Source organism: Caretta caretta, chromosome 2 (assembly GCF_965140235.1).
Source record: "Caretta caretta isolate rCarCar2 chromosome 2, rCarCar1.hap1, whole genome shotgun sequence".
NCBI lineage: Eukaryota > Metazoa > Chordata > Testudines > Cheloniidae > Caretta > Caretta caretta.
Window position 1 is genome coordinate 117683956 of NC_134207.1, and position 25297 is coordinate 117709252.

Consider the following 25297-nt stretch of genomic DNA (forward strand, 5'->3'; position numbering starts at 1 on the left):
ATAATTGCTCACACAGATGGTGCTAAACAAATTTTACTTACTTGGCAAAAACAGTCTAATTCTCAACATTAGTGGAGGTGGGAAAAGGGAGAAACTACTGCCTATATACTTCATGAAACTATGCATAGTTTATATAAAAATAACATGACCCAAAACAAAATATCGTCCATGTTAAGATGTCTGAAATGAACTACCATTTAATTTTGCATCTATGAAGCAGCCTCTCCTTCATAATATAAAGTCTGTTTTCCTAGGGAAAGAAAAAAAAAAAAAACTCCACATACATCAGTTATTGGTCTCACACTGTATGCAGCTGTAGCTTCGACTTCTATTCATCTCAAAATGTTAGTTCTAGAAAAATCACAGTATGTTTAAAAATATCTTCTGTAGATCTACTCATCATTGCTTCTTGTATCATAGATGTAAAAATTATTGACGCAAACAAAAAAATCCCGCCCCCACCCACAGCAATCAACATACTAGAACAGTGGTGAAGATTCAGCTTAAAAGAAGGCCATGGAAAGAAGTTAGGACAGAACTTTTCTAATTTACTCCTTTGTACTAAAAGCACTGCAGTACACATGCTACACAAGACTGCCCAGAACTGCAGAGCCTATAGACAGGCAGCTGCAATATCTATATATGAAGAAGGTGTGTTTAGGATGAAGGTTTAGACTTCATTGTGAGTTTTCTGGTTTTACACCGTCTTTCCCTGAGTAAATAAAATAAACTTTTAGAAATTTGAAAACAAATGAACCTTTGTGATAGATTATCATGGATCGTCTAGATCAATAATATGCAGGCTTCAACACTTCTCCATACTCTATGTTTTATTACTACACTTAATCTGCACTAACACAATCCATGAAGCACATTTCCAAGAGAATTATTGCACTCTTATATGCACGTGTTCAGTGTTACTTGGCTTTTAGCACACCTTAAGTCAGTGGTTCCCAACCTTTCTGTGGGAATAGCACATTCCTATTCCCAGAAGACTTTGGCGGGCGTCAGACACCCCGCTGCTGAGAAGCGGCAGCAGAAAGAAGCATCACCGCTGAAATGCTGCCGAGAAACCGCAATGGTTCCCGGCGGCATTTCGGCGGGCGGTTCTCCAGCAACCTTGCTTGGCGGCGCCATTTCGGCAGCGCGGTGTCCTGCGGGCGCACACAACTGCCCTGGTGGGCTCCACTGCACCCACAGGCACCGCGTTGGGGACCCCTGCCTTAAGTCATGCACCTTATAACATGATCTTACATGTGCAATAGTTGCTCAAATATATGCTACACTCTTAGGAGTTACGGAGAGGCCTGGTCTACACTGGGGGGAAGGAGGAGGGGAGAAGAGGCGTGAGCTAAGTTGGTCTAAGTTACGCAACTTCAGTTACGAAAATAGTGTAGCGGAAGCTGACGTACTTAGAGCTACTTACCGCGGCGTCTTCACTGCGGTAGGTCGACTGCTGCTGCTCCCCCGTTGACTCCGCCTATGCTTCTCCCTCCAGTGGAGTTCCGGAGTCGACGGGAGAGTGCTTGGTGGTCGATTTATCACGTCTTCACTAGACGCGATAAATCGGCCCCCGCTGGATCAATCGCTCTGGAGGCAAGTGTAGACATGCCCTTAGAGATGGCTTAAATGAACTGTTGATACAGAAGACAAAATTCTGCTCTTGGTTACACAGGTTTACTTGGAGTCACTGACTTGAATGAAGTTACTCCAGATATACCCTGGTATAGTCAAAACAAAACTTGGACCACAATCTTGGGTAGTAAAACAAACAAACAAACAAGATGTTGGGGGGAGGGGGTGGGGAGTCTTTTTATGACTTACATGTGATTTAAGCAGATTGTCACATGGACACAAACTTAAAATAAAAAAAGAAACTACTGAAAAAGCAATTTTCAACAGCAATAAAACTTCTGTATTCCACCTGCTAGCAAAGAGATTAGTATCTGAGGAGTGGTGGTGGTGATTGGGTGAGGGAGGGCTCTCAGATGTATTCATACAACAGTCACAGTGATGTCACAGGAACACTCGGTGGCCAAGGAAATAACAGTGAGGTCACTAATTCATCATTACGGACTTCCCGGATATCAAAATAGAGAAAGAAAGCTATTTTGTCCCTCCCTACAAAACTAAGTATAAAAGATAAGAAAAAGGCATCTCCAAGAACAACAAAACATCCCTCTAGCACCCAGAGAAATCCATTTAGGATGTTTCCCTACTGCAGAAGTGCCTCTATGATTCATCAGCATATCCTTTCATACCCTGCTGTGTGTATTCACTTCTGAGTGGTGAAGACGTTGTGTGAAATAGCAGCTGGGAAGGCAAACATCACAGTTTGTCTCAAATGGAAGGGCAGGTGAAGAAGTAGTGAACCCCTATAAAAGCCTTCAACTAATATGTCTGCCTTTCTTTCGGTGTGCTACCAGCATTAAATGGTAAGAAAGCACCTACCAACTGGTGGAAGTCAGAGAGGAAAACTGCAATTAACTTTAATGGAGTTGCAAGTCAGAATACAGATGGTTTATATCAAAAGTTTAACAAAGCACCTTATAAAAAGGGATGCACTGTACCTGCATGACATAGCAAAACCACCCTCCAACTCCATGGCTGCAAAGGTCCATGCCCCAGGAGCAGAACAGATGTGGTTCCTTTGCACTGATGATGGCTTTGGGTGCCCAACCTCGCACAGGGTTTAGAAGCGTACACCACAAAGCACAGTTTAGCAGAAGCTACCTGCAGTGCAACAAGGAGCTATTGGGATGCACAGCTGTGTGGATTCCATGGCCCACCCCAAGCGACAGAGGCATGCAGGAAGGCTAGGTCAGCTGATGAGTTGAAGTAACCTTAGTAGAGTGACTCTGGTACTTGGGCAGTGAGGGACAGTAAGGGGCAGGAAGACATCTCTTTCTCCTACAGCCCCTCAACAAAGATACCCAATGTTCAGCCTGCTACTCGGACAGAATGCGAGGTGATTTGGCCATGCAGGTATGTTCTTGTCTCCTGGGCTGCAGCTGTTAGATAAACATAAAAACATCTCGTTGTCTAAGTTACATACCTTGAGAATAATGCAGTTAGCACACAGCCAGGGTCTGCTTTCACATTGTTTTTTACATCCTGGAACTCAACTGTCACATACAGTCACTCCTGATTACGCATGTGAAAGCAGAAGTCAAGCCCACAGTCCAAGTCCATGCCAGTTTAGGGCTCAATTCCTTAGCCCTCACGTGAACTACACAACCCTCAGGACAGCAATTACACAGAGCGCTGCCAGAGTGCCTTAAGACCAATCTTGAATCCAAAAGTAAAGAAATTCATGGGTCATACCAACAACCATGGTTGGCAACTTAAGTCAGGATCCCCTAAAATGAAAACTTCACTTTGTTTAGCTGATCCTTCACTTCATTTAACAGACATACTGTACTGTAGATGCTGGGCTAAAAAACTGGTTTTACATAGAGATGCAGTGAAAATTCAGCCTCCACTATAAAGCAGTGCAACGCCATAATTATAGCTGGACCCAATTTTGCTACTTTTAAAGAGATCTATAAAACACTTTTAACACTAAAACTGAATGCAGCCTTTATATTCAACAAGCTGAATACAAGAGTAGTATCCAGGATTCAACAAAACAAACAAACAAACAAACAGAATTCTGTTTTTAAAAGTAGCTATTTTCTTACACCCAGTAAAGGTACCTTTACTACTCAGGAGACTCAGACACCCAGACATTAAAATTTGCACTATTTACAGCTAAATGCCAAGCTTTAGCAAGACTGACTAAGCCTTTTCATCAATCCCAGGCACCCTGAGTATCATGCAGTATAATGTGTACAGGTTAAAAAGAGACTTTAGAAGCCAAGGTTCCTTTTCTGGTTTATGTCAGCATTATAGAGTGCAGAGCACTTTTCATAAGGAAAGGGTTTTCCTCCTGGTGACCTGGCCAATACGTCTCTTCGACTCCCCCCCCCCCACACCTTTCACTCTAGAGGTGGCTGCATTTCAGTAGCATAATGTATCTATACAGTTGTAAAGCACTTTGGTGTCCTTCAATGGATAAGGGTCTATAAAAATAAGTGGGGTTATTTTAGATAGTGTGAAAAGCAAAATAATTTCCTTTGGAAAACTTCTTTTAAGCTTTCTTATTTGTTCCAGTCCCAAAGTGTGCTAATTCCCTTATAGAACAGAGAGACAGGTCCCTGCCCCAGAGATCTCAAAGGTGTAATATACAAATACGCTGAGAGATTATAAACATAATGGGATGGGAGTAGAAAAGAGTTATAGCAATAAACCTTTTTTTAAGCAAGTCAGTGCAATTCCTATGCCGAATTTTTAGACCACAGTAGATTGGTGAATCCCGGCTTCCATCACCTGCAAACACTCAAGTATTTCTCGGTTTTGATGAGTTTTCTAACTTTTTATAGCTAGTATCACATGGATGTGGATGGTGTCCGCAGGGGCACCCCGTCTGGACAGGATAAATGCCTATGGTGTCTGGCCAAGTTTCATTCCGTAGGGTTCTAGTTGTGCTTAGAAAGCTTCAGGCTACCATCGGGGCGGGGGGGAAGAAATCCAGTGGGGGGATACTGGGTACACTGTTCTCGTCAATTAACGGAACCTCTCAGAGGGAGGGCAGGGATCAGTAATCACTCAAATAATTAGGCCCTTGATCAAATTATCCATATCCTGGTGTTAAAAGGCTGTCCATAAATTATATAATGCATTGGGTGGGTCCTTAAGTCTGTGCATTTGTCTCAGTGTTATGGGGGGGGAGGGGAGAGGGAGAGAGAGTCTTGAAAAAACCCCACCAAAAAACAAGTAAGTAATTTATGGACAGCCTCTAATGATTGTGCTACCTTCCTGTGTCCAGTCTGCCTCTATTGGACAAGTTTATTGAGATGATGGTGGAGAGAGAACCCTGGCTGTAGCCCTCAGCATTCCTTGATGTCTGACTATGGACTTATCTTCATTAGGAGATAAAAGGTATATTTTTAACATGTTAAAATCCCAGCATAGACAAGGCAAGTTGTAGTTTTAACAGGAGTCAGCTGTTCAAGGTAAACCCTTGACTCCACCGAAGCTTTAACTCAACCACTTCAGCAGCTGTTAAAAGCTGCGTGCTCTGTCCACTCTGGACTTTTAAAAGAGTTAGCTAGAAAGTTGGCTAACATGTTCTAGCAACCTTTAAATCCTAGTCAGGACAAGACCAAAGATTACCTATCACTATCATCTTGGTTGTTTTGCAGCTATTCTGATGGCTCCATCTTGCAGTGTTCTATTTCGTCACTCCTACTTTTCAATCTGTATCTGTAAGCTCTTCTGGACAAGGGCAGTGCTTTAGTATTTGTCTCTGTACCACCTAGCATCAATCCTGATTGCACTCTCTGGTTGGTAATGTAATAGGCATTAAATAAAAATATTGAGCAGTCACTATATCACTGCAGTGGTTTCAGTGATGCAATTTGAGAGAACATACGGTCAGTTTGGGCACAAACCTCTACATCTCTTTGTTCAGACCTGGACAGTGTACTGACTCCATTCTTGCGCTCTGTGCATCAGTACATCAAGTCAGCTGATGCAGTCTCACTCAAAGTCCCTACATCCGAACATCAAGGGGAGTTGTTGGGCTGGCTTTTCCAGCAGCGGTCCATTAACTCTGCAACTTCTTTCCCTCATTAATCCCAGAGCGGCCAAAGTTTGTAATATTTCAGATCATGGACTGGTTTAAAGGTCCATTCATTTACTCAGGCTCTGGTGTGAGTGGTGAGAAGGGTTGACAACAGTGGACCTGTCTCCTTTCACAAGCACAAAATCTCACTTTTTAAATGCAAAAAATTCACAACGTTCCACCACGCATCAGTTGGAAGCTAGATCCAATATATCAGCAGTGATTAGATTTCTCAGTTCTATTAGTACTTGTATGCCACCTATTAAATGATGGTTGTCTATGAACCTACAGTTTTGTGTATTCAGCTTCCTAGACAGGAAGTATGACCTACTGGTTCAGGCACAAGACTGGGAGCACTCATGTGCCAGTTTCCCAGTTGCAAAAATGGGGATAGTACTTATTCTACCTGAGCAGGCTGTTGACACAGCTAAAGTATTAAAATTTATGAAGTACTTGTGAGATTTCTGGAGGAATATACAACGTGCTGTTCCTATTAGTAAAACTAGCCTGAGTCTTAACAAAAACTTCAGCCTGACAGAGGACCATGACAAAAATCCCAAAGAATGTCAATTATATTGGTTATTCATTGTATGGCATACGGCATCCCAGCACAATATTATTGTACTGAGCATTGGGGACGCAGCACTTCACCTTGATAATTTAGTCTTCTTGTGAAAAGTGAGGGACTGAGAGCCAGGAGACTGAACAGATCCTGCAAAGTAGCCTCCCCTGCCAACGGTCTCAGCCCTGAACTGGAAGAATTACTCCCAGGACAGATAAGAAGGTAATTCACTTCTCATATATATTCAATCCAGGACCCCTCTACGGAGTGCCAATTATAGGGGGGAATTTTGCAATGTGCACCTGTCTCACAAAGTTCAGACAGCTAACTGGTGGCAATGACTTTAATTCATTGCTCCCCTGAACTGAATTTCAAATGTCAACCTGCAAGGTAAAAAGCTTTACCACATCTTATTACTAACACCCTGAGCCATCCTGTCTCCCTGGTATCAAGGAGAATAAAACAAACCAAAAAAGGTTGCTTTATACAAAGCAACCCCTGGTCTTGCCTCTGTTTTCTTCACACAATTCCCATCCAATCATTCCCCCTCAGAGTTTAAGGAGTGTTGGCTATGCTGACATAAGTGACTAGCTCCTGGGGCCCTGAAGACAGCTGTTGCTGCTCCTGCTCATGGCCAAGAGCCAAGTCTCTCTGCCTTTCTGGTGATGCTCCCTCCTGCTCCCCCCTCCTCACCTCCAGGCCCACATGTCTGCAGGGTGGGTGAAGTGGTCACTGGCAGCCTTTCCAAGCGAACTGAAGCAGAAAGCTAATTTTCATTCCCAGCCTCAGATCAGATGCAATCAAAATGTTAACCCCAAGTTTTGGCTGTCATAAGTGAAACAACCGTATTTTCTTGCCAGACATCTGAGGCCCAGGTTGTCCTTATGACAGGCCACCTTTAAATGACAATCCACCACACCTACCCTATGGGGTGGGTATCTTTTGTGATGCAGATACCAGGGAGACAGGATGGCTGTAGGTTGCCATTTCAAATCCATGGCAACAGAGTGCATTCTCTGGGGTAACTGCTTTGTACAGCACCACTGCTTATTCTGCCCACAGAGCTGACTTAACCAGACCAGGGAAGGTCACATGAACATAAGGGGATGCAGAGACATTGTAGGGACTCTAATGGTATCCCTCCTTCACCCTACTAGCGGCACTCCAGGGACAAGAGGGTGTGGCCAGAGGAGATGGAGCCAAGTCAATCCTTAGCTGCATTTTTTACTCCAGGTGACCATTTGCAGCCAGCACACCTAGAAAAGGGAGATGATCCTGATGCAGTTCAGTGCAGGTTAAGGGAGTGAAAAAATTATCTTTAAGGCACCTTTGTTTTTACATCTTCCCGCCCGCACATTGTGGCTCTGCAGCCCAAGCCCAGTATGCTATGTTGAACAAATTATGCACAAAATAAAATAAAAAAAATGTGTGAGCGATTGAAATAGATATTAGATATTGCAGGCACTGCATCTGAGTTTTAGTATACTTCAGAGGTCTAATTTAATATAATTTTAAAGAACATAGCAACGTTTATTCCAGCGTTTCTTCAAAGCCACCTCCCAGTGGGCCAAATTCTGCAGCCCTTTCTCAAGTTGAGTAGTGTTTACTTCAATGTGTGAATAAGTACAAAGCATACAGTGAGTATGGGTTGCAGATTCTGTCTCTTACCGCAAATAACGTTTTTGAAAAGTAAAAGTAGGCCCCAGTCCTGCCAAATTTAATTTAACTTAACCCACAAGTAGTTTGACGGACTTTAAATGGGACAACTCATATGAGTAAAGTTATGCATATATTTAAATGTCTGTATGATTAGTGGCTGGCACAAGCAACAGGTATCATGAACCGCTCCCCATCCCTTTGACACACTAAATCCCTAACAGGTTAATGAACAATATTTGGGTTCTGAAGGGCTTTTTCTGCATTGCTACAAGTTAGAGAGTTAAAAAGATGACCAACACATGCAGAGCAGATTTTACATTCACATATTTCATAGGGAGACCTCTTTTTTAAAAAAAATAAAAAATAAGAAAATTGCCAGGAAGATGGAAAGAGGATAGGAACAGGTTAGGCTCCTGACGCTCAGTTTATCTGGACTAAGAGGAGTACCAGTAATGCAAATACACAAGTGCTGCACACCACACACAATACGCCTAACATCTTGAGATGCCAGGAAGAGAGACACCTATAAAATAATTTACAGTAAAGATTAAAAACACAAAACATTAAAATGGTTACTTGTTACACTCTGAGGTTAATAAAACTATTGTACATTACTTAAAGAAAAAATGTGTTATAGACATACACAACTCTCAGCCTCCTTCCCCAACCCCAGGACCAGAATGGAAAGGGGCTGATGCAAACATAAGAAAGAGTTTCTAGAACAAGCCAGTCAAATTCATTAAAGTCTTCATGAACTCAGCAGGACAAAACCCATTCCTGTTTTCAGAGCTTATTACAGCAACATGACTAAACATGCTCAACAGTACAATTTGATAGGATGCATCCATTTGCTAAAGCTAGAGGAAGATGCATTTCTGTTATATATGGCACCAATGCAGTCATACCTTTTTTCAAAAGATGTTTAGAAAAGAAACGTGCTGCATGCATTCAAGTCATAGTATCATTGGCCTTATAAGTGTTTGACGTCTATTTGCCATGCACCGTGGGCAAATATCAGCTTATTTCAACTCTAGTAACACTGAACTGCATTTGATTGGGAGAAACCCATACACAATAGAACCCTGGAGTTCTGAAACTCAACTAGTTAGTACTTACGCTCACATATATTACCTTTGGTTTGGTTTAAGCCAGGTAACCTGATTAAAATGGAGCCTTCTCTAGGGGGGTCTGTTTCTAGTGATTATCATTACTCAATATACTTTCATACTTTATAAGCCAGGACATAGGATATACATCCTAGCTGGCATGCAGTTTTTTAAAAAGTCTTAAACGTGAATTATTTATGCTGCACCCTAAGGAATGAAAGTTAGATTAGGTTTTGAATGGAAAGAGTGAGTATTTTAGTAGAATTCTGTATCAACAATGTGATTATTGAGAGAATGGCACACTGCTCTATTCCCAGGTTCTTCTTCAAACCTCTACATTTCAGGATTTTAACGCTTGGCATGTTTACAACAGGGCCTAAAACAACCCAAAAACCCTCAAACACTAGACGGATGTGCACTGAAGTTAAACAAAAAACAAAACAAAAAAACCCCAGAATTTTTAGGAGTATACTCGCTGCAAAACTTAAAAAAACCCCAAAACTAAACAACCGATCTACAGATTATTAATCATGTATATTTACTGATGCCACTGCATAGAAAATCGGCATGCCTTTCCTTTGTGTGTGAACAAAGCATTCATGAGAAGTGCCCAACTAATGCAACCAAAGTCCTCTGTTTACATACAGAAGCCCAGGTGGTAGTAGCACAAGATTAGGACAACCTCAAGGGGTAAGAGGGAAGTTACTATTAAATATTTATATTGCAGTAGTGACTACCAGGTCAGGTCCACATTGTGCTAGACACTGGACAAACGTGGTATATGTCAAGAGGCCGTGCCCCCAAAAATTTATAATCTAGGAATTAAGATATAGGACGTGGAGGAGATAAACAAGTTGGCAGAAATGGAAGAGGAAGAAAGGATGGGTTAAGCAAAAACAATAAGATGGGATATTTTAGCAAGCAGTTGTTCAGTATCTATGCCCTCCTTCAATTAATCCATTAAATTGCTGACTTCTCGGCTGAGTCGGCCAATAAGGGGACAGAACCAAATTTGGTGGGTTTTTTGCTATGTCTGCACCTACACACTGGGAAATACTAGAGTACTAAACCAACTCATTTCTGCATTATTTTGGTGTTATTGAGATAATATTTATAGTAACTTATGTTACATTGATTTGCATTGGTCATCTGGACTATTCAAAGAACATTTGACTCTCTCTCTAAATAATCAAATATTAGTTAGCATTTGTGGAAGGAGCTGTTGTATTCAAACCGCTTGCTAGGAACTGTTACTGAGCATGTGACAGGTACGCATGGTTGTCTTCGTCCCATCCAACATGAACAAACTATTTTTGGTCCCAAGACTTTTTACTGTACATTTTTAAAAGGAAGCACAATGAGCACAGACATGGAAACATTTACTGTAAGTTAAATGAGTGAGGCGGAACATGCAAGGGAGCAGCTTCCAGAAAACCAGGTCAGATCAGGCACCAGAAAATACTTCTGCAAGAGGTCACTCAACATTCTATATGGCCATGCAACATCTAAAGTGTAGCTGACTGAGAGTATTGTATGTGCTGAATATTACCAGCTGACTACTAGTTTTCAATTGCATATAAATAGTGGATGCAGAACCCACACACTGAAGGATTTGGAGTAAGAGCAACTTAATCCTGGAAATAAAAACTCTGGCCCAAAACAAGCCCCTTAAATCCAGACACAGAAAAAAGAATCTTCCATGTGTGTCTCTCACTCTTTCTCCAAGGAAGGCTGGACCCTTGGGACACACTGTCTGCCTATCATTCCCCACAGGGAATCCACTGGAAGGTTAACACAATCTCTGGGTTGTAGAAGATTGTTCTTGGGACAGCTGTGAATGGAGCTCCACTGCCAGGGAACCAGAATGGGGAAACACATTTTGGAGGCAGCATAGAGGCAAATGGTACCCATGGCTGACAGGTGGAGAGGGCTAAGCAGGAATAATTAAAAACCAACCAACCAACCACACACACAACAGATGTTTAATATGGCCCACTTAATGTTCCTGTGAGAACCTTAACTTTCATTTTCTGACTTTTGAGCATTTAAGATGAGTCACCTTAGCTTTCTTCCCTCAAGGCGGAAAAAGAACCATGAAAAATCCAGAGCAACTAGACTTAAAGAGCTTACAAATTTCACCAGCTTTGCAGGCAGAGCTTGAAAACTGCCTGAATTGCAGTTAATAGGGCTGCAGAGTTTACAGATTCTGTTGGTTCCCTCCTGCAGTGTTTAAAATGTGCATGGCTTCCTTATAAGCGACTAGGCATCCACTATGATTATGACACTTCACCCTCTACTCAAATTTAGCCTCTAATTAGGGACAGCATGGCATTCATTCTGTGCACAGCAAAGCTACAGAGCGGTCTGGTCTTTTTATAAATAAAAAAATAGTAATAATAAAGGTGAGGAAGGGAAAAAAAAGCTTCTTCCATAAAAGTGAAGGGAGTTAGGAGTTTAGGTAGACAGAATGGAGCAAATGCTGCAGATCTTAAACAGGAGTTCTGCTCAATCACAAACCACAGAAATTACCTAAAATTGCACAGAATTACCTAAAATTGCAGAAGGACGAGGACAGTGGATTTAACATGTTTACTGATTCAAACATTGCTATGGGACCTTACAGGGTAGGAAAGTAACTCATCTGCCATGAAAGTTGTGGGATTAGTTACCAGAAGCTGTCAGGGCCTCAACTTTAAGTCTCATTTGGAAGTCATATAAATGTACAAACTGACACATTTGGGCCATCTCATTAGGATGAAAACAAATGCTATCTTGAGATGTTAAAAATTCTCTCCTGAGAAAGAGAAACAGATCATTTGTTTCAAATAGCATAAAGTGTAAATTACATCTACAGAGAAAAGCACTTGTTACCCCTCATTTCACTTATACCCCACATCTGGGAAGTGTACCTTGCATTTGCAAATGGAATATCTTAATCCATGAGGCCTTTTCAACCTCTAACTTCTACAGCATTCAATTATTCTTACTGTAATTTAGTATCTTCATTTAAACAAACCAAAAAAAAAAAGAAAAAAGAAGTTTTATGAACTATGGTGAAACATTCAAGCTGTGACACAAATTACTAGAGTAAAAAGAATATGGGGGGGGGAAAGCTGTAACAGCACGTGACTTACACATGGCAACCACATTAAAAGTTCATTGCCATATATTGCCCTTTGCATGCATGCAGTTCCACTGACACCAGAGCAGAGTTCCACACATGGATGCAGAACAGTACAGGGTCATTAATATCTTGGCTGCTTCTCAGGTTTTCAAAACCTGAAAGAACTTAGGCATCCTAATGACTTCTTTATGGCAAGACAAGCACTTTTTTATAAGATTAGAAAAACCCACCTAATTTTAGTAAATTCCTTCCTGCTTCCCCCAACCAAATCTGACAACTGTGAAAATTATTTCCGAACTGATCCCTCCCACCCCCAAAAGAAAATAGAAGAAAGATCTTGTTTGCTAGGACTACCCAATGCAAATCTATATGGCTGAGCCATAAAACAGGGGTTAAAAAAGGAAACATGGAAACAACAACAACCTACCCATGGAGAAATTTTACTGCTTTAATGTGCATAATGTATTTATATGAATTGCTGTATGGTATAAAACCTCAAGCTTCTGAACACTTACATCACATACAAGATGAAAAGATCCTCAGTGTCCTCAGTAAAACAAGCTAAACAAATACAGATGACAAAAGCAAAGGCTACCTGCATTTTTAGGATTTAATGTTTTGTTTCCCTCATCTTTAAAACGAAAAAGGAATCAAATTCCTATAGAAACTCATTAAAATCTGGCTATCAAAGTTCTTCCAGCTTCAAAAGATAAATGATGGCACCTATCCACATCGGCACTTCTGTCGGTGTAACTTATGTCACTCAGACAGGTGTTTTTTTTCCCCCACACACCTGAGTGACATAAGTTATACCGACAAAAGTGCTAGTGTAGACACAGCCTCAGAAGTGACTTAGAAGTGTCTGAAAAATGTACCTCAAAGTTTAAAAAAAGAATATTAGTTTTCAGTTTATAATCTGAGAGAGATCAAGTTGATCTGATTGACAGGCATTGTGCCTCCAGGAAGATATAGAAATCTCACATCTTCCTCCAAACTGATGTGATGAAAAGACAAACAAAATCCAAGTAATCCACCAATGTTAGCTAAAAGCTCTTTTGCACTATGCTAAGACCCTATGCTAACATTTAAAGTAGTGAAATTCAAATTTAAAAATTTTATTAAGATGATGTATTAAAAAAAGTGAACGGTACAGAGTTTAAGCGTAGAAGTTTCTGGTTATCAGGGAATAACATACAGATTATCAAGGGGTTACTACATTCAATATTCTTCCCCGACAAAAAACTGATGGTAATGCAAACATCGGGGTGGGGAGGAGGTTGTAATCAAAACTGTTAAGGCCTTAATCTAACAACCCTCAGAATGCCTATTTAGTACACAAGTCTAACTATGTCTTGGGGAGAGGGTTTCCAATAGCTTTTCTCCGCCCAGTTAATACCATCCTCATGGAACTCAGGGAGTCTACAGGTGAATCCTAGTTAAGCTATTCAGCTGCCCTGTCTCTAGGACTTTACAAAGGCTTTCAAATACTTGTTTGAATCACACTGAATAAACAGTCTCCACCCAGTCACCTACTTCTTTTGTCTAAAGTACCTATTCACAGGCAACTAGTGTACTGATTGGTAGGCAGGACAAACTGAAAGCTGAAGTACCATCAAAAAACAAGTTTCAGAGTAACAGCCGTGTTAGTCTGTATTCGCAAAAAGGAGTACTTGTGGCACCTTAAAGACTAATAAAGCTCAAATAAATTGGTTAGTCTCTAAGGTGCCACAAGTACTCCTTTTCTTTTATTAAAAAACAAGATTCTCCCGAATGCCTCCAGATTGCTAGAGGAAACAGAGATCCAGATTCCGCTCTGTTACATCAGAGTAATTCCAGACAAACTCCATTGACACAATAGAGCTCTGCCAGTTTTACTCTAGTTTAATTGAGAGCAGAATCTGGCCCACACGTCTTATTGCCCTTTCCAGGCTAGTTTACTCTGAACCATTTCCACTGCTACGGGACTGCGAAAATGAGAAAATCTTTTCAAATTGCCTGCTAACTAGACTTTTTATTTCACAGGAAAGCAATATTAATATTAGCTTCAAAGCAGTTAATCATTCATGTAAGCACAAAAACAAAGAACAGGATGCTTCAGTTCTGCCTTAAGAGTTGTAGCCTCTCAAATCATGTACGTCCCTACCTTAAAGTGCTGCTATATGAAACAAATTGATGGCCAGGGTGGGGTTGAAAGAATTTTTAAGGTGGGAAATGCTAATGACTGGTTTGCATCCAAGATGTACTATCATCAAATTTCTGCACTGGAAGAACAAAGGAAGTCAAATCTCCTCCAACTCCTGTTTGGATGTATCCCATAGCACTGTACTTCCCAGCCCAGCCCATCTATATTAATTAGTAATTAAACACTACTAACTGAACCTGACCAGGAAGAGCTAAGCAAATTTCTGTTTTTCCCATGGAAAGTGATATCAAACTTTTCAGCACATCATCAAAAGCGAAAGGTGGGAGAGTGGGATTTCTACTCAGTCTGGATCCCATCCCACCTAAAGGAATATTTTTCATCCATAACATCTTTATATATGGTGATTGAAACATAATCATTGTAACTGCTGTTTTAACAAAAATACGAGAAATGGAAAGTAGACCTTTTACTGTCCTCAGAAGAGCCCGTTTTAATTTTCAACACCAGCCTCTAACAAATCAGATCTCCCAGCCAACAATAAGAAATTGGCTAGTCCCATTGTTTCCTTGGCGAGAACACTCTTCCTCCTCCCAATTCTATATGTGATCTCCCAACACATTTCTCGGCAAGGTTGCAGGGTATATGAACACCATGGTCATAATTAAATTTGTATGAAGAGAACACAGTGCAAACAAACTCGGCCCCTTTTCAAAGCTTCAGTTTGCTCTCCTGAAATGCATTCTAAAGCTGTGATGGGGGGCTGGAGGGAGGAAGGAAGAACATTGGTGATAATGCAAACTATGAACCATTTTGTTTGAATTTAGAAAGGAGGTGAAAGAGTAACAGAGGTAGGCATCCTCGTTACTTTCAGCAGAACTTAAAATAGTACTGCCAATCTCCTCTAAGAGAATGGAACGATTATCAGTTAGGAAAAAACCTTATTGTCACATTATCATGGAGACTGTGGATCCTGACATGTATTCATAATAATGGTCCAATCATATATTTCTCTTTTCAATAAAAATCTTGTTAATATTTAAAGAAAATTATGTCATATGATTTCACATGCTTTAAATCTGTAAACCAATACATATGACAATTTTAGTTATCAGGCATCAAAAAATTAGAGGATTTTCTGCACAGAAAAAGATCTAAAACTTTTCTAAACAAACCGGAATGTACTTGTTTTCTGCTTGTTGCTGTAGAATCTTTGGTGCTGATTTTTCCAAGTCTGTCTGCACAGGCTGCTATCCAACATACATCAGAGTTGCTCACAGAGTAATGAACAACAGATAACTCTTCGAGGACATTTGTAAAGGGCACAAATTAAGGGCCCAATGCTGCACACACTTAAGCACATGAGTAAGTTTACTCACATGAGTAGTCCCAACAGGCTATTTATGTGAGTAAATTTACTCATATGCCTAAATATTTTTCCAAGATTTCACTCCAAGATCTTTGTCTGACACTTAAAAACCACTGTAAGTAAACTAAAAATTTATTTACAAACTTAAAAAGAACAGAATCCCTTACAAGTACACTTGGGTTAATTTTAGCATCCTTCTGTTTAGCTGCTTAGCAACACTTATCCTATGACCTTCTAAGCACCACCTACTTTTACAAGGGATAATGAATATAACCAAAGGGATTTCTCTCTCTATTTTTATAATCTATACAATGTAAGTACAAGATTAATTTTTATTTCAAGAAGAATTCCAACAGGTCAAACTATGTTTCTAATTAATAGAGTTTTCACGAAATAAAGGAGAGTAAATTCATGGTGCAGTTATGAACATACTATGCCATCAATCCAAACAAATGACAAAATCCATAAGATAAAAAACAAAAGCACTGCAGAAAATAAAACTGAGAAGTTTTTTTCATATGTTGTGTTCACCTTGGGTACTAAAAGGAGTTTATTAAAATTACTATTGATATACAACATAAACATTCAGCTTTTTCAAACCTAAAACTTCAGGAATCTCCTGACTCTCAAATCCAAAATAAAGATCATATGACCAAAAGGTCACTGAATGATGTAAACAGTTAAGAATGGATGTACCTCCTGTACCAGCTGAGTCAGACTGAGGTGCTCAACTATACTGAAATCTGCTAATAAATTAAACTTCAAACTTTGGAGAAAAGGACAGCTAAGCTTAAGAAACTACATTTTAAAGAATGTGTTATCTTCTGTTTTAATTCTAAAAAAACACAAGTTCCTTATTGCAAGAATAAAGATGTTTTGGTAAGAAATAATATTGTGGGAGGATTGTTAAAGGATAGATAAATTAATGGCTAAAGAAAATTATTGACTGGTAAACTGAAGAGATGACAATTTAAAAAAATCGGTTTCCTATTAAAATAAGCTTGTAGAAAGTGTAAAAAACTGTGTCTAAATGATGGGGGGTTTTAAAGCTACAAGATACCAGTCAAGTTCTAAATGTGAATACCTAATCGAAAAGAAAGAAAAGCATCAAGATCAGACCAACTGCATTGTAGCAAGTAAGGACATTAGGTGTGTTCCGCACTGAATGTTGAAAAGAAGTGTTGTGGTAACCTGACTGATTGGATGATGGATCCATGCTGTTTCTGAGTTTCAACACACAAAGGGATCTATTCTCCCATGGATGTACCTAACTCCCGTTAATGCTAATAGGCATTATGCATGCACACCAATAGAATATACCCCTAACTCTTCAAAGGGAAAATTAAAACCTAAAACAAATATGGCTGGCCTGGCCATGAGTCACTGCATCCCTCTCACACACACCCAAAAACTCTGTGGAAAAAGGGAACTGTGGTAACATATTTTATGTGCTTCAAAATAGTAGGTCTCAACACAGAACTTCAACCTTATAATAGGTTTCCACTATAAACTTCAGAGATGGGAGGCCAATTTATGTCTTTGACAACTTCTACCGTAGTTGTTAAAAAGCAATTACTTATTTTAAAAAGCACAGTAATTGAATGTAGGGTCTGAATTAGAAGGGCCGGAGAAAAGGGAAAAAAAGGACTAAGATTATTTTCTCTCCCCCACACTATTCCAAGTCACATTTAGATACTAGTTGAATATGTAGTTTAACAGAAGCACATAACCACATTTGATCTTATCTAAATCATAAGACATGCAAAGTAGGATGGTGAAAGTTAAGATCTACTTTGGGTTTTTTCAGAAATCACTTCAATAGGCTCCTTCACAGGATTAAAGCATCTCTTTGCTCCTTTCAGCTATTACCCATCCTAGGAGCAACAAACAAAACAGAACAAAAACAAATTCTCCCCATTTTTTCCACTGACTTTCCTAAATAATTCAATCCAGCCTACGGAGGAAGAGATAATCTGGCTATTAAACCAACCAAACAGATCTGCACCTTGTTTAAAAAGAGAGAGGGGGGAAAAAAAACGAAGAAGACTATCTTTCCACCCCACCCATCTCCCAAAAAGAAACTATGTGTGAGTGAGGAGTGAGGACTGGTGGTGGTGCTGCTGGTGGCTCTGAAGCCGTGTAGAATTTCGTAATGGAATGTGAACTGCTCATCCGGATCTGGGCTCCCATTCTGTCTTCTACCCAGTAAGGAGCAGGGGAGGACAAATCTGCTGAGCAAGGAGAAATACTCTCCTCCTCTTTTATAACCCATCAAGGATGCATTGCAGAGCGCAGAAAGATAATGTAACTCAGAGGTAAAAAAAAAAAAAAAAAAGGGGGGGGGGGAGGGGGAGAGAGAAGGAGCCAGAGGAAACTTATCAACGACGTGACAAAGTTCAGTCCACCACCCTCCCCTCCCTTCTCTAAAAAGTTTAAGCATCTCCAACTAGTCTCCGTCTCCGGCTACCCTACTCTGCCCGACAACAAGATGCGTCTGTCTTGGGAGCACGATGTTGCACAACTAGAAAACTGAAGTTGAGTACACAACACAAGCCACGCTTCCCAGTGCTGCTTCTCCCTCCCAGCCACCCATATTACAGAGTGTAACAAGTCCAACTCTGGACATGGTGCCAAGCCCAGCCTGTGCAAGCTCATTATTTGTTACACTTAAGGGAGAAAGAAGTGCGGGGGGAAAAGGAGAACCAGGTTCTTGTAGTAGTGACTACCAAGCCCAAAGGAGGAGGATCTGCATCCTCACTGCAACTCCCACTTAGCCACAGAGAGAGAGAAAATATGCTGATCAACAGAAGAGAGAAGAGGAAAAAACCTCTCCCCTGCTTCTTAGCAACGATTAAGGTCGCAGTTTCCTAAGAAACGAGTCTTGACTAGTCCACATCAACATGGGGGGGGGGGTGGGGGGGGAGAAGAGGAGAAAAACTTTGCTTTACAAAAAGAAGAAATCCTTATTCCAAGAGCTCTTAAAACTTAAGTTATTAACACACTCACAAAATTGCAACACGAGTAAAGGATAAAAGTTGGGAGCGCGAAGAAGGAAGCAGAGAACTATGCAAGATCTGGTCCAGCAAGCGAAGGATTAGCTAATATACCCCGTTTTAAAAGAACGAACAAAAAGTAAATATGATCTGAACTATTTCCCCTATTTCGGATGCTGCCCGGGCTCCTTCCTGTACTCGTGACGATGTGTGTGTTTCTTTCCTCCTACAATCCACATCACACACACACACAGATGTGCCTCTGCCACAGCACAATGGCAGAGAAAGAAAAGAGAAATACAAACATATTTAAATAAGTGTGAAAACGCCAAATACTACTTTTACAAGAAGCGACTCAGAGCGCTTGTAACTTTACAACAACAAATAAAGGCCAGGAAGGGGAAAGGACACACATGATCATGCAAGGTCCTCACCTCCCTCCCAAGGGCGGAGGGGGGTTGAGAAGAGAGAAAGAAGAGGTATCAAAGTGCAAATTAAAGACACACATGGATGCTTCGATTCATCAACGAAACAAGGCGAAAAGTTAGCAAAAAGATGTACAGAATAAAACGTTTTCTACCTTCAAAGAGGAGCCTTCATCTCAAGTTTTTTTAATCCACCCCCCCCCCAAAAGGGGGGGATAAACATGAAAAAAAAAAGGCTAAGGGAAAGGGAGTCTATAGCTTAGGAGGAAGGGATGAGTTGGGTTAAAAGAAGTTTCTTCCTCGCAGCCATATCCAAATTGTGGTGGTTGCTGGTTAAAAATAAACTTTGCAGCAGGAGGGGGAGATGATCTGGCCAGATTCCTGAGCTCAGACGGTTTAATATGGATGAGCATCAGGTCCTGCTGCAGGCAAAACGCTGCTGCTGGTGCTGCTGGTTGGTAGAGTCTGCAACAGGGGAAGGGGGGGGGGGGAAGAAGGAGCAAAGGAGACAGAGGACAGGAGGGAGGAGCGGGGGTGGAAGGGAAGAGGGAGGCTACACAAACTCATCATCTCCAGCACTGCCAGCCAAAACTTTTTTTCTTTAAAAAAAGGAAACGCACACACACGGAAAAAAAACCCCAACTTCTCAGTCTTTAAAAAGTTGATCAAAAAAGAACTTTCCTCTTGAACTCCTCTCTCCACCGCCCCCCAAAAAAGTTTTTCCCCCCCTTAAAAAAAAAAGAAGACCCTCAGACACTGCAGCTGCTTCTCTGTAACAGAGTTCAGAGCATAGGTAGAAAGGTCCGGTCGCACTTACCCTTGCTTTTGCTGGGGCTGGGCTGTTTGCGTCGAGACATGATGCACGGATGATGGGTTGGCGAAGAGAAAGGGGGGGGGGGGGAGAGACGCAAAGTTGTTCCGGAAAAAGGAATCAAAATGGCGTTTCTGTGGATGTGCAAAGTTCATCAACTCCACAGGAACTTCCCTTCCTCCTCTTCTCCCTGAAGGGGGGAAGATGGGCAGAGTTAGGGACCCCTCCACCTCTGCAGCCGTGCTGCGCGGGCGCCCCCCTCCCTCGCGCACACTCCCCCTCTCCCCCGCGCGCGCACACACACTCTCGCAGCGGTGCCTCGCTCCCTCTCACCCTGATAAGTAGACACATCACGTGTTGCTCCTGCTAGTCTCCTGGGGACGTGTTACTCAGGCCGCCGCTGCTACTATAGCAGCCTGTTGCAAGTAGCAGCATCTCTAGCTCTCCCCTCGGAGCGGGGAGGGGCTCCGCCAAGGAGAGAAGTGAGCGAAACTTTTTTTTCTCTCCTCCTCCACCCCAGTTGCGTGGAGCCCAGCTTCCTGCCTAGAAACTTTTGCGAGCTGGCAATTCCTAAATAAATAGCCGCGGTCCCCTCTAATCGGCGGTGATTCACATCCACAGAGAACAGGCAACTTCTCCAGCCAGTGAGAGGTGCGCGGTGGGGGTGGGGTGAGGAGCTACCAGACCAGAAAGGATCTAGCTAGTAATGTACCATCTGGCTGCTGCTCCCCTCCATTACAGAGATCCAGTGGTAAGGAGGAAACGCTGCTGTTGCGCAGAGCAGTTGAGTGCTGGTGGCTGATAAAGCGTCAGGGATGCAGACGGTGCAGTATCTTCGCTGAAGGGCTCGCTCGCTCTCTCTCTGTGCGTGTCTCTAGCTGCTTAATCCATTGTCAGCCAGGTGCCACGCATTCAGCCCGGCCGCCTAATCACTGGGAAAGGAAGAAGCCCATGCTGCCTGTTGCACTTAAGCCTGCTGCTGATGGTGCGGCATTCCAAGCATTAGTACACTACACTTCCAACCATAGGCACGATGTGCCCAAGGCTGCAGCTGACTTGCATCCTTACAGACAGACGTACTGTTGGAGGCTTTTTAAAGTTTTCACATGTGGATTCTGTAGGCATCAATATTTAAAAAAAGGAACTAGGTGAGAGGTGAATCAACTTCTTTTCTTGTAAACAACAAACTAGTGTTGGGTTTTTTCTTTTGTAGCAGTTCGAAAACACGGGTTTTTTTAGTTAGTTTTGCATGCAGTACTTTATACTGTTGATTTTAGGAACTAAGCTGGCCTATCATTTCACCATCAAAAATTACTGTACATCCTATTACCAATGGGTTGGGTTTTTTTTTCAAATTCAAAATTTGTTATACTGTATTTCCTTTACCTGACCAAGGTGAAACAAAAGTTCCAGAACTCATGATCACATACACGTATAGAGACCAAAATTTTATTTAGGGCGAAGTTTGATTATAAACTTTGAATACCTGGCTTCTTGCTAGAATCAGTCATAGTCTCTAACAAAATTATATTAAATTCATGAGCCGCAATGGGAAAAGCAGCATCAGAACAGAGGACCCATACACCATATTTGACCCAAAGGTAAGGTTCAGAAAATTGCAAACATAAATTGTCATGCAAAAACAGCCCATCAAATATTCAGAAGTGCTCCAACTTGAATGGTGTGGCCATTTTCATGGTTTTCAAAATGAAAGTGTAACTGAGAGATTTTAGCAGATTAAAGGGTGATGTAGAAGGGTATTTCTAAACAAGTTTTAGGAATTTCCCTGAAAAGCCAGGAAGAGCTGGCAGTTATGGGACTGATCATAGGAATAAATAAATAAAAACATGTGGTGACCCTCTGCACTGGAATCTCAACTGAACAAAAAAGATAGGCTATGAAAAAAAATTAAGAATATTTCTGGAGTGTGCCACAAGGAGTAGATGAGGAACCACTTCATTCTTTCAGGAAGTGTTTTTTTATTACATTTCTTAAACTAGTAAAGCTATGTCTTTGAAGTATCTTTTTTAATTAAGAAAGCAAATATCACTTTTGCTAGAAATTATTTATAGGATACGAGCAGTATTTGAAAAGGAGTATCAAAGGTTTTAAAAAATAAAGAGTTAGACTGAAGACAAACTGCTCGCATCAGTTTATTAAAGCTTGGTGTCATATCCTCACAAAGAAAACATTTCAGTAGGAAAGGTAAGCTAAATTTCATGTGTGTGTGTATTATGAAGTCAGTGATTAAATCTTGTGACAAGCAGCCCTTCACTTGTAAGATATCAGTAATATATAAAGCTCTCTATTGTGTCATTCTTCCTTGAAAAGCTTTTTAAAATTGTGTGTCACAAAATGTGTGTAAAGGAGTCTATTATATGTACTTCAACAAAATTAAGTATATTTTACATAGGGAATAATGAATCCTTCCCCCAAACTCTAAATAAAACCAATGAAATTCCATGAAAGAGTTCTGGTAGCCTCATAAATGTGCAAATGTGAAACCCAGTCATGTCATCAGAACCCCAAGATGACAATAAAGTCTTAATATATTAAAGTTGGGACAGTGTTTTCTGTACACAACTGATATTTTAATCAGTTAAATGTTGTACAATGTCATGAAAATATAACAGTTAATATGTATATATATGGTAAGCATTATTGTTATTTCAAACTTTGTTAAAATTCAGACTCTTGTAATAATATATTAATTTGCGCTAAAAAAACAAACATTGGAATGTATGAGAATTTTAAAGGAAGGTTCATATTTTATCAAAATCAACATGGGAAATCATGGAAAAACAGTGTAAAAGTGCCCTGATCTTCTTTACTCTGCACCATTATCCCCACCATCAAATGCACTATCTAGCTATGGTAGAAGAAATGTGTCTGTGATAAGTACATAGTATTCTTCCAAACTCAGCCCATAAAACAAGATCTACCTAGTTGTGATGCCAAAATGAGATGACATGCACAGTGGATTGTTCAAAATACACTCTTGCATGATCTGCTTGGTTGGGTTCCACTTTAGGGGAGATCAGATGTCCTACTCATCTCTGCTTGGTTCTTCTTGATTACTGGAAACAATAACAGGTACCATCTACCTCCTTTTATATGTGCTTTGATTAGCAGTGAAATAGTTAACTGTAGACATTTAAATTATCATAATTGGGTATCTGAGTTATCACTCCATTGAGATGAATGGGAGTTACCAGGATTGAGATTCCATTGGGGATGTCTTCACTGCACAGTTAACTTGAGTGTTAGTCACTGTACATTTATAGATGGTCTTTGGCCCAAAGGGTTCGTCTACACACAGTTTCTGTACAACCGGGTTGCACTAATTTAATTGCCTCTGTTTATAAGCCCAGTATAATTCAATTGGTTCAATTCCCTAGTTTGGATGGAGTTATACTGGTATAAAGGTGTCTTAGCGTCTATAATTGGTTTCTGTGTACTTACCAAAATATGCTATACCAATATAAGCAACTTTATACAAATATAATTGCAGCCACACTAGGGAGTGCACTGATTTAAACCAATTTAGTTAAATCAATTAAAAAACTGCATGTAGACAAGGCCAAAGTATTTGTGATATAAGAGTTTGTAATCTAAGGCCTTGTTTACACACAAATGTACACAGGTTTAGTTAAACTGGTTTAGTTAAATTGATGCAAACCCTGGTGTGGAAACTCTTAGGGCATGGCTACACTTGCAGATGTAGAGCGCTTTGAGTTAAACCCACCTTCGGAGAGCGCAGTAGGGAAAGCGCTGCAGTCTGTCCACACTGACGGGAACAAGCACACTGGTGTGGCCACATTTGCGGCTCTTGCAGCGGCATTGGGAGTGGTGCATTATGGGCAGCTATCCCACAGAGAGCCTCTTCCCATTCTGGCGCTGTGGCTTGTGGGAAGGGGGTGGGGAGCGGGGGGCATTCTGGGTCCTCTCCCAATGCCCCGTGATGCATCGGTTCGCATTCCAGCAATCCCTGTGTTTCCGTCCACATTTGGCGCCATCTTTCAACGTTTTTTGTACTGCGCACTGTCTTCCCTTTCGGTCTGTGGGAATGGAGCCCGAACTGCTGAGGAGTATGCTGACGAGTCTTGCCAGCACATCACGTTTGGAAGTCGAGTTATTCCTTATGATCCAAAGTGACAGTGACGGCTCTGACGATGATATCGACTCAAGTAACGCATATGACATGAGTTTGCTTGTGGCATTCACGGACATGCTCACCACTGTGGAACGCCGCTTTTGGGCTTGGGAAACAAGCACTGAGTGGTGGGATCACATCGTCATGCAAGTCTGGGATGAGGAGCAGTGGCTGCAGAATTTTCGGATGAGAAAAGCCAGTTTCATGGGACTGTGTGAGGAGCTCGTCCCCACCCTGCAGTGCAAGGACACGAGATTGAGAGCTGCCCTGATGGTGGAGAAGCGGGTGGCTATTGCAATCTGGAAGCTGGCAAATCCAGACAGCTACCAATCAGTTGCTAACCAGTTTGGAGTGGGGAAGTCGACCGTTGGAATTGTGTTGATGCAAATTTGCAGGGACATTAATCGCATCCTGCTCAGAAGAACTGTGCCTCCGGGTAACATGCATGACATTGTGGATGGCTTTGCACAAATGGGTTTCCCTAATTGCGGCAGGGCGATAGATGGCACACATATTCCAATTCTAGCACCAGCCCACCTAACCTCCGAGTATGTTAATCGGAAGGGGTATTTCTCTATGGTTCTCCAGGCGCTTGTGGATCACCGTGGGCATTTCATTGACATTAATGCAGGCTGGCCTGGAAAGGTGCTTGACGGACGCATCTTTTGGAATACTGGCCTGTTCAGGAAGCTGCAAGCTGGGACTTTTTTCCCAGACCAGAAGATCACCGTAGCGGAAGTCAAATTGCCCATTGTAATCCTTGGAGACCCCACTTACCCTTTAATGCCATGGCTCATGAAACCCTACACAGGGAGCCTTGACAGCAGCAAGGAGCAGTTCAACAACAGGCTGAGCCAGTGCAGAATGAGCGTGGAGTGTGCTTTCGGCCGTTTAAAGGGCCGCTGGCGCTCTCTGTATGGGAAGCTGGACCTGGCCGATGACAGTATCCCCGCGGTTATATCCGCGTGCTGTATCCTCCATAACATTTGTGAAGGGAAGGGTGAACGAATCACTCAGGCATGGAACTCGGAGGTTCAACACCTGGAGGCTGAATTTGAACAGCCAGAGAGCAGGGCTATTAGAGGGGCCCAGTGCGGGGCTGCAAGGATTAGGGATGACTTGAGGGAGCAATTTAAGGCTGAAAGCCACCAGTAATGTCTGGTGCCCTGCTCGGGAGTGAAGTGCAGTGGTTCCAATGTTAGTAGGAATCTGTGTTTGCTACGCTGACTTGCAGTGCCTGTTTCTTTCCTGGGCTAAGGTATCTTTTACTTTATGCAATAATAAAGAATG

At 41.5% G+C, this 25297-nt stretch overlaps 1 protein-coding gene across 6 annotated transcripts in view; it reads right to left on the reverse strand.

Moving 5' to 3' along the window:
- RREB1 (ras responsive element binding protein 1) overlaps positions 1-20626 on the reverse strand; it is a 142455-nt gene extending 121829 nt beyond the window's left edge. For 2 of the 6 annotated variants that reach the window (XM_048839788.2, XM_048839793.2), the window contains exons 1-2: positions 20188-20625; positions 19861-20044 (exon numbers count right to left, since the gene is read on the reverse strand). In XM_048839788.2, the coding sequence (XP_048695745.1) occupies positions 19861-19900 (40 nt within the window). In that variant the 5' untranslated portion in view covers positions 19901-20044; positions 20188-20625. Of the gene's footprint in view, positions 1-19198; positions 19481-19860; positions 20045-20187 lie in introns of those variants that run through there. The other 4 variants (XM_048839789.2, XM_048839791.2, XM_048839787.2 and 1 more) reach the window with 3 other exon arrangements.
- Between the last annotated feature and the right edge of the window lie 4671 nt (positions 20627-25297).